Source organism: Mya arenaria, chromosome 4 (assembly GCF_026914265.1).
Source record: "Mya arenaria isolate MELC-2E11 chromosome 4, ASM2691426v1".
NCBI lineage: Eukaryota > Metazoa > Mollusca > Bivalvia > Myida > Myidae > Mya > Mya arenaria.
Window position 1 is genome coordinate 42,357,461 of NC_069125.1, and position 14,278 is coordinate 42,371,738.

The 14,278-nt window shown below is 37.7% G+C and overlaps 1 protein-coding gene across 1 annotated transcript in view; it reads left to right on the forward strand.

Annotated features, from left to right (window-relative positions):
* LOC128230812 (cysteine-rich secretory protein 2-like) overlaps positions 1–4,363 on the forward strand; it is a 6,599-nt gene extending 2,236 nt beyond the window's left edge. The window contains exons 5-7 of the mRNA XM_052943254.1: positions 379–518; positions 3,475–3,574; positions 4,285–4,363. Of these exons, the coding sequence (XP_052799214.1) occupies positions 379–518; positions 3,475–3,574; positions 4,285–4,363 (319 nt within the window). The remainder of the gene's footprint in view (positions 1–378; positions 519–3,474; positions 3,575–4,284) is intronic.
* The last annotated feature ends 9,915 nt before the right edge of the window (positions 4,364–14,278 follow it).

The following is a 14,278-nucleotide window of genomic DNA, read 5'->3' on the forward strand; positions in this document are numbered from 1 at the left end:
ACTTTCAGCATATTGTCTTTTGCAATAGAGCGTATACTCACGTGTCTTTGAATGATTTTGTCGTTTTGTTTTAATATTTAGGCTTAATCCAGTGAATATTGACACACCATACAAAAGCGGACAGGCAATTGAAGATTGCCAGAACAATCACAACTCATCCGACTATCTCTGTGGTAAGAATTTATTCCATGATCCAAATTTAGTCAAATAAATTAAGCATATCTCAGTGGAAGTGCGTTACAAACATCAGGTTATTTTAATGTTATAGTCTTGAAGAAGTTTTTCTTTGTTTGCATTTTTATAATTTATATCATATAATGGATATGTACATGTAAAGCCATAATGACTACTATTCTTTAATGTGTTTCATATTTATAGATGTCGGTCATTTATAATGTTTACAGATTGCAATGGCGTCACGTGTCTCGGTGGCTCTACTTTGAATCTGACAACGTGTTCGTGTGAATGCATCAAAACCATGGGAGATGCGGAAATGTACAACGGGACCCTGTGTGAATGTAAGTTAGCTACATGTGTATCCATACCAATGGGATGCGGCGGACATATACAACGACACCATGTTTGAATGTAAGTTACTTGTATTGCCAAACCATTGGAGATGCGGACCCTTCTCAGATTGACGGTTATTTTCAGTCCTGTTTAATCGTTTTATTCATAAGCGATACTCGGCAAGCAAACAAACTCAGTCTGATGCCTTAAATAAATAGCGGAACATTAATTATGTTTGGTGGCATGCAATTTGGCAATGACTACGTGGCGTTTTTCTTTAAATATATTTGACGTAATGCACACTATTGGTCCACATTTCCACACAAAGATAAGATCAGGGTGTCACCTCCCAGTTTGTAGGCTAGATTCTGGGTCGTTTTAGACAGCATTCCGGATGCCAAGGGTATTTATACACCGGATTCAACTTATTACTCAACAAAATGTTGTCAGAGTCCATAAGAAAACAAGCAAACATAACAGTAATATAATGACTTTCATCGACATTAAATCGTCAATAATGCAAATTTGTCGAAGAATGCACAAATAACTGTTCTCGGGGGAGAGCCCCCGATCACCTTGAACTAAATTTAAATCTACATGTGAATTGTCCATTCGGAACTCCTCGGCCATTTTTTTCAAAACAACCTCGGATGTATGCCGGTACATCAGTTGAAGTAGTTCGTATTTTTTTTTTTAATTATATCGCTAATTAAATTTAGTGTTTTAGAGTTGTATTAATTGATCTAAGTTTAAATTGATTACCAGTGAAGTGATTTATTGCAAACATAATTAAGATTTCCAATAGTAAAGACATAACTGCTAAATGAAATTACTACGCGATCTACTTGCAGCGGACTTAAACGTATCTCTTTTTGAGTATGTAAACCGTCCAAATACATCCGAGGTTGTTTTTGAAAAATGGCCGAGGAGCTCCGAATGGTGAATTGTCCAGCTAATAGAAACATGTTATCCTGCACCAAACGTCTGATCTAGGAACCACCGCTAGGCAAGTGTATCAATTATTTAAAGTGACACTCTTATTCAAAAATAATACATACACATGTAAAACAAATATCAATTTTGACTGATATACCTTTAACTGCTTACTAAATAAAGTACTTATGGAAATTATTAATTACTGATAACAAGATTGTAACCGTGTATTTGATAGCAGAAAGCGCAAAAATATTAATTGATTGATGAATGCTAAAAGATTTACTGTGATCTAATATAGTCTCATAAGATAGAAAACCCGTGTTTATGCTCATTTTTTTCAAATTAAACTCGGTATCCCTCATGAGAACATTGTTTTCGACATAAATTCATCCTTTTGGAAATATTAAAACAGTATTTTAGTTAATCTTATTTGGGAGTAAGAGTGCATCTTTAATTGTTAACAGGCCCGCGCTTTTATAAGCAGCGGCTAGGCCTACTAGGATGTGCATAAAAAGCAAAATAGAAATATTTAAGGTATGGTTTTATCTGCACAAATATTGGTCGCATTCCGAAGTTTTCTCGCTTGATTTTTCGCTTGTCATTTATTTGTTGTTTCCATTTTTTATGTGGGCCAATGGCAATCGATGATTGATAAAATTAATTGTTCATTTATTTTACGTAGATCCATGAATGACCAACAAACACCAGCTAGAGTCCAATTCCGCTAATTGATACGGCGGAAGTAGCCAGATATATATTTCTGTAGTTCATCAAACTTAAACTCTGAAATAAACATTAAGGTTAAATCAGTAATCCCCCCCCCCCCCCATTTACTGTAGCTCCATATCATGTAGAGCAGCTTGTTTGGGAGCTAAGGGAGCCGTTGTCTGGAGGCAGTTGAAGCTTACGTCATTAACCCGAATTTACGATAGATGTGTAATCAGCTTTCGAATCGTATTGATAACTAAATGTATTCAGTACAAATTGAAACTATTTAGATCTATGTGACAATATTCGAAGATAAATGAAGCACTTACGTTAGATCTTCCTCTGTTTTTTATTCTTCTTTTTATTATAAATATACAACCAAGCAAGCGCAATTCGGTACCAAAATGTGCGTTATTTTTGTTGATATTCCTTCTTATGCGAAAAGAAGTCAGAATAGCGTAATTAAAAAGAGAATAACATTATTATAAATGACAAAATTATATCACGATGTCATCCCAGTAACTGTTCAATGAAAACGCACCGAGGTAATTATAATAATTCAAATGCCTTCAATTTGTTGATTTTTAAAGAAAAAATACCCTAAACATCTTTCATCTTTCGGTGCTTTTTCCTATTGGTGTAACCAACAATTGATCTTTATTATTCATTTGCTTTTCTAAAATATTCACAAGGCCGCGACAATTTACCACCGCTCGACAATCATTTACTGATTTCATTTAATTAAGGTATAACGCCTAGGTGATTTAACTTTCACGCCAAAATACCACGTGACTACATAGAGGGCGGAGCTAGTGAGTCAAATAAGTGCGAACACCAAATAAGTTAGTGGTCATTTCGGCGTTCTGCAGAAAATGGTGCGAGCTTTCTCTGCCTGCGGCCTCGTTGCGCTTACTGCTTTTTCTTTAGAAATTTCCAATTTCGCCCAAATGAACATATACTTAAAGTTTAACATGTTTGTGTAATGCATTACAATTAATATGTATTAAGTCTTAATCGTCCCTTGTATTTCCAATATGGATGCAGCATGGACGTAAGATTTATTAAAACTTGTTTTGAATTGAGAGCCAGACGGACAGCATGGACGTAAGATTTATTAAAACTTGTTTTGAATTGAGAGCCAGACGGAACACTTCGTTCGTTCTTTTATATTTTTTAACTATGCTACAATTTACAGGAGAAATTGCGTAGCAAATGTATAAAGACATGTTATTGTCTATCAGTAAACTTCTGCTGGTTGTTTTTTATTTAGCATACCTCAAATAAAATTCCATCTACGCTGTATCTTTTTCTTGTTAACAGTGACCTGCAGCGACCCGCTCGGGGACGATCCTGCCTGTGGTAAACCCCCATACACCAATGACTCGTGTGACACCAACATGGATACAATGTTCCACTGCCCGTACATGTGCTACGCCTGCCCTTGTAAGTAAACATGCCTTTATGTAGATGGGAAATACTGATAAATCGATTCTAATTATATTCACTGTCCAAGTCTGTCCAGCGAGTATTTTTCATGGTATTATTCATCAATTAAAGAAAGAATACACGAAAGAAAGGTTGATTAAATTGTCTGAACTAACCTTTTTAAAAATATTTTTTGAAAAGTGTACCAGAGATACCAAATTGCTTCCCTTAATTAAAAAAAATGCCTAGTGACAATTCAAAATAATCAGTGGCAATACGTGTTGGATCGTGCGCATTTGCAAGAACCATGACTCTGTGTCCCACTGTTCCTTGAAATAGTATGTTTTAGAACAATTTACTTTTTTACTTAAACAATTTTGGATAAAAGTGAATGGAAATTTAAATAGATGACAGCGTAATGATATTGTACTTGAATTAAATAACGTACCCATTTTTACTTAATCGCCTCCCTTGAATTGATAAAATACAATATTAAAATTTGTGTAAGAATTGATAAATATTTAAAGGTTAAGACTTGAACAGATTAAAAAAAATAGCTGTCCTTTTATTCCCAAATAATTCTCATTGACAGACAAGTTTGTTGTATACCTTCGAATATCCAAGAAAGGGAGCGAACATCTAAAATTGGTGAATAGAACTATTTATCGGTACCCATTTTTAAAACCATAAGTCTGTGATCAATAGTTATAAAGTTAACGCCCATGACGACGACGAGGAAGAAGATGACGATGACGATGGCGATGATGATGAGCTATATGCGTAAATGTGTCCCGCATATAGTTCAGAGTAAGCTGTAGCGTCACTGTGCCACGCATATAAAGCTCACACATGCAGAATGAGCTTTATCTGTCACGTCATGACTTTATTTCATGTCATCTAACTATTACGTAGCTGATGTTAATTTTAATAAAAATAATGTTTTGTCATGTCATGCAAAGCTATAAAAACAGTATTTCATATAGAGATATCAAACTTTGGGCTAGCTAAGTATTCACTATATAAAGTGTTTTGTAGACCTGTATTTTTTAAAGGACTGAAAAAGTATGCTTCCGTTGGAATATTGCTGAAACTTTATTACTTATAGGTATTGTCAAATGTATTAGTTTAAGGTAGAAACATGATACTTTGTAATAGTTTAAGGACTTTGAGTGAAAAGATATACGAGGTTGCACTGAAATGAACAGTTTTTTTTACCTAATGCAGGCATGAAGTAGTCATTTGCAATCATTTCTCAGCTGTTACTTACCCACTTTCATTCGAATTTCGATTAAATTTAGCGGAATTGAAGATCAGCTTGGAGAGATGTGTCGCGTTTAGTGCAAACTCGCACCGCAAACGTCAGTGTCTATATGCCATGCGTTGCTTATGTTTCTTAAATCATACACAGGCAACGCTTTGTAGACAGTCCTTGTAGAGTGTCTCAAAAAAACTTACGTTTTATTTAAATATTTGTGTTTTACAATCATAAATCGTAACGCATCCAACAAATTTCCGTTGTGTAATATTTTGTAACTCAGAATATTACATAGTATATATGTTAAATACACTAGCAGATGTAGGGGTGAACCATCCGGTGCCCTCACCAGTCCCCGCCCCTATAAAATTGCCAAGTGATTTTTAAAATCTATATCGGAGTGGTAATACACCAGAATACACCATATCAGACTGAAAATGTATTTGTAAAACCTCGTTTATTAACATTTTTACACTAGAGCTATCACATAAGTGATGAATCCTCCGGGAGGTCCGTGTGACAAAAAAAACTTTTAAGACCAACATTTTAATGGTCAGAACTATTGTGAGACGAAGTGAATGTCAAACAATTGACAGGTGCACAACACCCCACACTGACCACTATTTCTACGAAGTTTCATGGATTTAGGTTCAAAACTTTTGAAGCTTCAGAGGAAATTGTGTTTGAGTCAAATTTAATTTGTCAATGGCTTTAACTTTAGAGTAATAACTTTTGGAACTACATTATTGACGCGACGTAACCTGACGTGTCGAACGCAATGGCTAGCCTCAATGATAACAACAACGTTTTTTTTATATAGCTTTGTATAACATGATAAAAGTCATGTTAACATGAATTAACAAAAGTAAGTTTACTGTGCCATTTTAGATATTAGAGTGCACTGTGGCCTCAACATATTTGTGTTTCGAAACGAACGTCTTCATAAACAAAGCAACTGAACTATATCAAACTGTACGGACAGTTAGCATGCAACGTATATATAAAAGCGTACCCATATAACGATGCTAGAACACCAAAATAACTATGTAAGTCAATGATTACCAATGGAAATAAATATGTAATCGTGTTTTTAAAAAACTGCAAATAATATGTAAAATAGGAGGAGACATAATTTAATTTGTCACTCGGTAGGCTATATTGCATTTCAAAATGATAAGTATGTTAAAGTAATCACTGATTATTTACTTAAATGAAATAAATACATGGACACCGATCCGGACACGTGCATAAGTGATTCAAAGCACACTGCAATCAAAAGCAAAAACAAACAGCTGTGTAAAGTTAGCACGACATTCATTTTTGAAATCCCGATTGTCCAATGTCCAATGTCGTGCTGACATTCATTTTTAAATGTCCAATGTCCAATGCCGTGCCAGCACGACTTTCTCTTTTGAATGTCCAATGTCGTGCCAGCACAACATTCATTTTTGAGTGTCCAATGTCGTGCCAGCACAACATTCGATTTTGAATGTCCAATGTCCAATGACGTGCCAGCACAACATTCGATTTTGAATGTCCAATGTCGTGTCAGCACAACATTCGATTTTGAATCTCCAATGTCCAATGTTGTGCTAGCACGACATTCGATCTTGAATGTCCAATGTCCAATGTCGTGCCAGCACGACGGTCGATTTTGAATGTCCAATGTCCAATGTCGTGCTAGCACGACTTTCACTTTTGAATGTCCAATGTCCAATGTCGTGCCAGCACAACATTAGATTTTGAATGCCATATGTCCAATGTCGTGCCAGCACAACATTCGATTTTGAATGTCCAATGTCCAATGTCGGGCTAGCACGACATTCATTTTGAAATCCCTATGTCCAATGACCAATGTCGTGCTGGCACGACATTAATTTTTGAATGTCCAATGTCGTGCCAGCACGACTTTCGATTTTGAATGTCCAATGTCGTACCAGCACAACATTCGATTTTGAATGTCCAATGTCCAATGTCGTGCTAGCACGACATTCATTTTTGAAATCCCAAATGTTCAATGTCCAATGTCTTGCTGGCACGACATTCATTATTGAATGGCCAATGTCTAATGTCGTGCCAGCACAACATTCGATCTTGAATGTCCAATGTCCAATGTCGTATGTTTAGCTAACTTCACACAGCTAAAACTAACAGCGCCAAACAGAAGAAGAGTCGCATTTTACATGTTTATAGAACAAATATAAATCGCCTTTCAAAACTTCGATTCTCATCAGCTTACACTGATAAACTAATGAAAGTAAAATGCGTATTATTTATTTCCTTTTTCATCAGGGATGAGCTATATTCTATTAAATACCGTCTGTGGTCAATAATATACAGAGTGTTCATGATTCATTTGTTCAAGGTTATGTATTGATGAAATGGTGACTAGATTATTTCAATAATTTTCTGTCAATCATAGATGCTGGCAAAAATTACGCAATGGGATCCGAACTGCTCCCTTGGGAGAAGGGTCTCTCTAACTGCACCACAACCACTAAACCTCCGGCCACAACTACACCTCTGGCTACCACGATAGTCGTTGGTTACACTGGTGGCACCACCGCCCTTTCTGGATCTGTATCAACGACAAGAAGTAGCGCAAATGGCGGTGGGAGCAGCATTACTAAAGGAGGAGGAACTGGGGATGGCAGTAATGGGAGTATAGGGTCTGTTTCCAGCACCACGATCGGCAGTGGCAACAGCCCGGGAAGTCTGGGATACACTGTAGGAGGAAATGTGAGCAGCAATGGTGGCATTACAGGGCCTGTTTCCAGCACGACCAGGAGCGGCAACACCATAGGAAACGTTGGTTCGGGAGGAATGACGTCCTTATCCGCCAACACGTCTGCCGTTGACAATGCCGTTCATCCAACTGAGAGTCCGGGCTCCAATCCAGGTTTACTTGGTGGGAATGCAGGCAACAGGAATGGCATGTCTGTCTTCCGGAGCATTTGCCTGTTCATCGTTCCAGCAGTCTTTGTGTTTGTGTAACTTATTTTGACACAATGAACAGCAACTTCGTGTTTTGACCTTGACTGTTAATTACAGTCTGTTTCTTTTTGTTAATATGAGGGGTCACCTGGATGAACTTATATTTGCATGTTTGTTTTATGCATCACCACTATTGAAGACGAAATAAAACGTGTGTTTTCTGTACCGGATAGCATTCTTATTCTCACCGTCAATATATATTGAGTTTTTGGCTTGAGTATTCGCGAAAGCCGGTTTAACCTCCATTTCTGACCGTTTACCAGGCGGTCAACTGAAAACATTCACGATGATAGGGTTTCTTTTTTATTTAAGCTTTGTACGACTATACCCCGAGCAGAGCTATTAATAAAAGTGTCTTATAACGGTTGTAAGTGGACCGTGCACGAGAATATCGAGTAATCCCACTAGCCGATACTTTGTATTTAGAGAGGCCATGATAATAGTCTATTTATAAATCTGTTTTTATTTATTTTTTAATGCATTTATTTGCTCACTAAAATATGCAATACACTTATCGTCGTATAAATGACTCGTTTTTTTGTAATTTCGCCTCGAACAAAATTGATGTTTGCCCTAGCGAAATGGCTTCTGACGTCTGTTAGCGGACACTTGTATTATTACTTTTTAAGGTATTAGGATCCTAACATCGTCGTTATGCCATCGGATATCATAGACACTTCCGTAAGCCTGTAGCCGGTAGCCAATCGAATCGTCACAAAAAAACATCGTTAACGTTCGGTAACGCTGGCGTTTTTATATATAGTGTTGAAAAAGACCGATGACGTTATGACATTCTTAGGACGCAATAACTTTAGTATTTATCGATAAATCCTCAACTTACAAGAACGATTGGAGCGCTTAGCTTCTCTTACTCTAAGTTCAACCATAACCATACGTTTTTGCTATATAAAACAACAGAGCAAATAACTTGTCAAAAGTTTATTTTGTTTTATTTACATTTAAAGTTTGGATTTAATGGCGAGGCTCCATGTTATTTACACAAGCACGAATTCACAAGCATGAACAGCGAACGAAGCAATCTGGTCACCTGCCAACTTGGCGTATTACTGGCGACCGCCCCAAAGGGCAAAGCAGCAGTTTTGAATAGCCCCCACTGGGCTTTACGAGTTTGATTATGAAATAAACTTAAGTATTTGAACGTGAATTCCGTCAAGGTGTACTATGGCCGGAACTCACAAATTAGCATTTTAACTTTAAGTATACTGTCTGTATTTATATAATTCCAATAGCTTAATAAATATCATAATTTAAGTGCTGCCGAACGCTAATCACAACTCATAAAGCATTATATACATGACAAACACAAAATATCACGATTTTAATAGGAGCCACGCCGCTGGTAAATTCACGAGTTGTCCATCCGATGAGAGTTTAGGTCCCACGCGTGAAGAATATGCACCCGTGTTTGCGTAGTGGTCAGCGACTTTTCAAATTCGTCGTGGTGGCTTTATACGACCATGGATGTTTCTGCTATGCTGAAAACAGATATGCAAAACGGGCGCAGACAAATGCAACACATGCCGCTATTTATGAACATAACTTTAAACTAATCAAGAGCTAAGAAGCAAAAGGCACGGCAATTGGGTGGGTGGGAGGGATTTTTTCTTAAATAGCAATCCTAGCTCTTATAAAATCTGACCTTTCGGTTCGACTGCCTGGACGAAAGTGAATCGGTGGGGTTGCGCGCTCGATTTAGCGCATGCGCTGAATCTCTTTTTAAGTTTTAACCAATGAAATGCTTTAACGAAATGGCGGGCGCGGGAATCTTTTGATTACGTAATACTGTAAGGCGCCCTCAAGCGGATCTGTTGAATGATTAGATGTGTATTGCTAACGTAAACATAAAGGTGATGAAACGGGTTGATTATTCTCGATAACAACAGCTATTTTATAGTTAATAGCTGGTATTATCGATAAATCCTCAACTTACAAGAACGATTGGAGCGCTTAGCTTCTCTTACTCTAAGTTCAACCATAACCATACGTTTTTGCTATATAAAACAACAGAGCAAATAACTTGTCAAAAGTTTATTTTGTTTTATTTACATTTAAAGTTTGGATTTAATGGCGAGGCTCCATGTTATTTACACAAGCACGAATTCACAAGCATGAACAGCGAACGAAGCAATCTGGTCACCTGCCAACTTGGCGTATTACTGGCGACCGCCCCAAAGGGCAAAGCAGCAGTTTTGAATAGCCCCCACTGGGCTTTACGAGTTTGATTATGAAATAAACTTAAGTATTTGAACGTGAATTCCGTCAAGGTGTACTATGGCCGGAACTCACAAATTAGCATTTTAACTTTAAGTATACTGTCTGTATTTATATAATTCCAATAGCTTAATAAATATCATAATTTAAGTGCTGCCGAACGCCAATGTGAGATTCTAGGTACTAGAAGCGAACTCGCCAAAATATGAGCATAAAGAAATAACACGCATCACAACCCGAAACAAAACTGGGTTTATTATCGTATAAAACAATTCATACTTTAAGGAAATTTTGGCTCGGCAGCAAAAAAGCAACAAGAAAAGGAGCCTCGCATTACTCAGCAGCAAACTTGAATGAACGGTAAAGCATACCGTAAACGTGTATTAGCGTATCATAAAGCGTCGCTGGACAAACGTGATGATATTTATTTCAATGATTTACCAAACTGCACACGCAGGACTTAAAGTCGCGAATCAAAAGCGCATTGCCCTGCTCGTTCAAGTGGACACCGTCGGACTTCAATTGTTCAGGCGTTATACTATGAGAAATGAAGGAACCCCCAATACCTAATATGGTTTTTTTACAAAGCCATTTAATCGGCGCCTTACATTTCCCATTGCACGCCTATTACTCGAATAGCGCCATGTTGTTCGAGGCGTTATCTGCGATACTGCGAGAGTGGTTGATGGGAATAAATCTTTAAGCGCTCTTATTACTTTAGCAAAAATTGCCATTAACACTTTAGTAGGATATTGGCCAATGTCATTTCCCCCAATGAGAATAATCATGACATGAGGTAGTCCATCTTCATTAATATGTTTCAAAAACGTGACTTTCCTTACAAGCGCTTTAAGGCTTAGACCTCCATAGCCCTGCCACCAAAAGGCACTATTGGGAATTCCCAGGTTCGCGTCGTGCGATCGGGCGTAGCAAAAGGCATGCCTAATAATTGAAGAACCGACGACCCACACGCGCGTCGTTCTATCTAAATAAGCAAAAAAAAAAAATAATATGTAATATGATGTGATGAACCAAACCTAAAGTAAATTTGGGACCAAATGTATATTTTCATTCCGAACGTAACGTTTGTAGGCGTCTGACGTCCACCTACCGGCCTCTTTTATCTGTTCCGTGGTGCAACCCACCATAGCGGCGGTTGTGGCTGCCCCAATGCGAAATGAATGTGTGTTGTACTTTGCAAATTCGAGGTTCATAACAGATAAACATTTTTTTAATACAGAAGAAAACTGTGTACAGGGCAAACACTTTTACCGGTTTTATTGATCTGCATAATATAACCCTTTGACTCTTTATCCGTCTTTGAATTGCGAAGTGTAAGCAATAAATTGCCGTCGCTCGTATATCTTACATCACTAAATGCTAACGTGTGATTTACAACAGACTGTCGTGTTACGGCTAATTCTCCTACGCGGAAGAACCCAAAGAAAGCCAAAGTGTATGCCGCTGTAAATAGGGCACTTTCGTACATATTTATACACATGGATGGGAGTGTTTCAACAATAAGGCATAATAATTGTGCCGTTATTGGAAGTCGCGTTGTATGTGCGCATGTATTCCTTCCCATGCCTGTTATAATTTTAGTGATTATATAATTTTCGGTGGTATCCGCGAACCCAAAAAGCTTGCATTGGGCACCGATAGCACATTTATAGAGGCGAGCTGTATTGGCGGTTAAGCCATCAAGTGACAAGATGAGAAAAACAATACCAAATTGTCAACGGATGGAGGCCACAAATTTGGCAATTGATACGTAAGCCTAAAATTAGAGAACCGGTTTAAACCGACTTGATACGACTGTAATGTATTGCCGGACATAGAACAGCCAATAAGTCGTCGAGCCTCATTTCATAAATCATGCTCTGAAAAAGTGGTGGAATTGGTGCCCTTTCTGCCAAGTCGGGTACCAGCTGGCGAAGGCGCGCCCACTGCTTTCGTGAAATAGAATCAGCGATATTATTAAGTTTTGTTCGAATATAGACAGCCTTAAACAAAATATTATGGCCCATGCATCTTAACACAAAATGTCTGAGAATGTGCATAACGCGTTTGGATTTCGCAGACTGTTTATTGATTATGGCAACTAAAGCCTCGTTATCGATTCGTAAAATTATCTTTTTATTTTTTAGTTCGGGACCCCAAAGGTACAAGCTAACAGCACAGGGACCATTTCTAAAAACGTTATGTCTTTCATGACTTCATGTTTGCTCCAGTCAAGAGGCCATGGAAAAATTGCCCAATTGCCGTTTAAGTAACAGCCGCCGCCAATGTCGGCTCTACCCGCACTGTCGGTAAAAAGTTGTAAATGTTCGTTTTCCAACCAAGCATTTTCGGGAATGTAACCTACTCCATTGAAACTTGTTAAGAAAAACAGCCACATGCGGAAGTCCTCGCGCATTCCTTCTGTTATCCTTATTTTATGAAATTCATGTTTTATACCGGACATTGCATCATAAAATCGTCGCAAAAAAGCTCTGCTTGAACGAATTGCCTGGCCGAAAAAGCAAAATTTCCCAGCGAGTGACTGAAGGTCTCGCAATGTTATTTTCTTCCTAGTTATATAGAGCAAAATTAGGGACTTCAACTCTGCGATTTTGTGCTGGGGTATTCTAATAAGCATTTGTGAAGAATCAATTTCCAAACCCAGAAAAACTATTACAGTGGAAGGGTCCGTGCTTTTTCCATCGTTAATTGGTACACCCAACTGTACACATACTTGATGGAAAGTGGAAAGTAAATGTTGGCAATTGCCAGTTCCATGTGCCCCGCAAAATATGAAATCGTCCAGATAATGATCAAGTGATGGAATTTTTGAAATGTATTTTACCAGCCAATGGATAAAGGTCGAAAATGCCTCGAAATAATATGGTGCACAACTGGCGCCAAAAGGTAAATTTAAGTTTACATAAATTTTGCCATCAAATTTAATGCCTAATAATTCGAAGTCTTTAGGTGATATTGGAAGTAGCCGGAATGCAGATTTTATATCACGCTTTGCCATTAACGTTGATCTTCCCAATTTAAATATCATGTCTGCCACTGTGTCACCAAACTGCACACGCAATCCTAGCTCTTATAAAATCTGACCTTTCGGTTCGACTGCCTGGACGAAAGTGAATCGGTGGGGTTGCGCGCTCGATTTAGCGCATGCGCTGAATCTCTTTTTAAGTTTTAACCAATGAAATGCTTTAACGAAATGGCGGGCGCGGGAATCTTTTGATTACGTAATACTGTAAGGCGCCCTCAAGCGGATCTGTTGAATGATTAGATGTGTATTGCTAACGTAAACATAAAGGTGATGAAACGGGTTGATTATTCTCGATAACAACAGCTATTTTATAGTTAATAGCTGGTAATAAATGTTCAGGGTTATTGGAAACGCTACTTAAGTCAATCTGCAAATGCAACGGTTATGTACAGTACTTACACTTGCACACATCAACACTTACAAGCTCTTTTGAAAAAAAGAAAATATGCACATTTTTATGAAAGTGCTGGTGCTGATATTCCTGTTGTGGCGCTGCATGTAGAGTAGTGTTGGTGCTGAAAGTGAATGTTTATATAGTAGATATGATTCAAGGCCTTTGGAAGGAATAGAAAAGGGTGTCATTTTACCATGCATCGTTATGCCTCGGAATGTTCTTAATAATGTGTTTCTTTGCACCGATATGGTGTTAAAAAGCTATATCTCGAAATTTGCTCCGAATCGGGAGAAAAGCTCCTGGCACTACAAATCCCACAATTATTAAAATGTATTAAAACGTTCTAACATGGTGGTACCTTTTGTTAATATGTCCATTTTATTAAACAAATAGAAAAAATATCATCCGGGGGCATTCTCACGGGCAGAGCTGCATAAATGGCGGAGCTGGTCTTAAGTAGGCGTGTGATATGTACACGGATCCGGGTTGCTTGTTTATTTGCTGTATAAAGGTGTTATTACCTCCGTGTATTAAGTGTATTCTTTCTTTTGATGATGAGCAGAATGCATGTAAACGTGAACTTATTCGTAAAATTGTTAAATATTATTGTTGGATACAAATGATAGATTTAAAGCGAATTGTATATAATATTAAAAGGTATGCTATACGATGATTTGCCTAGAAGGAATTTATGCAAAATGATTATCATGAATCATAGGAAATTATTCTGCTATTATCATCTTAAAACGAAGTTTTGTCAACAAGACGAACCGTCATG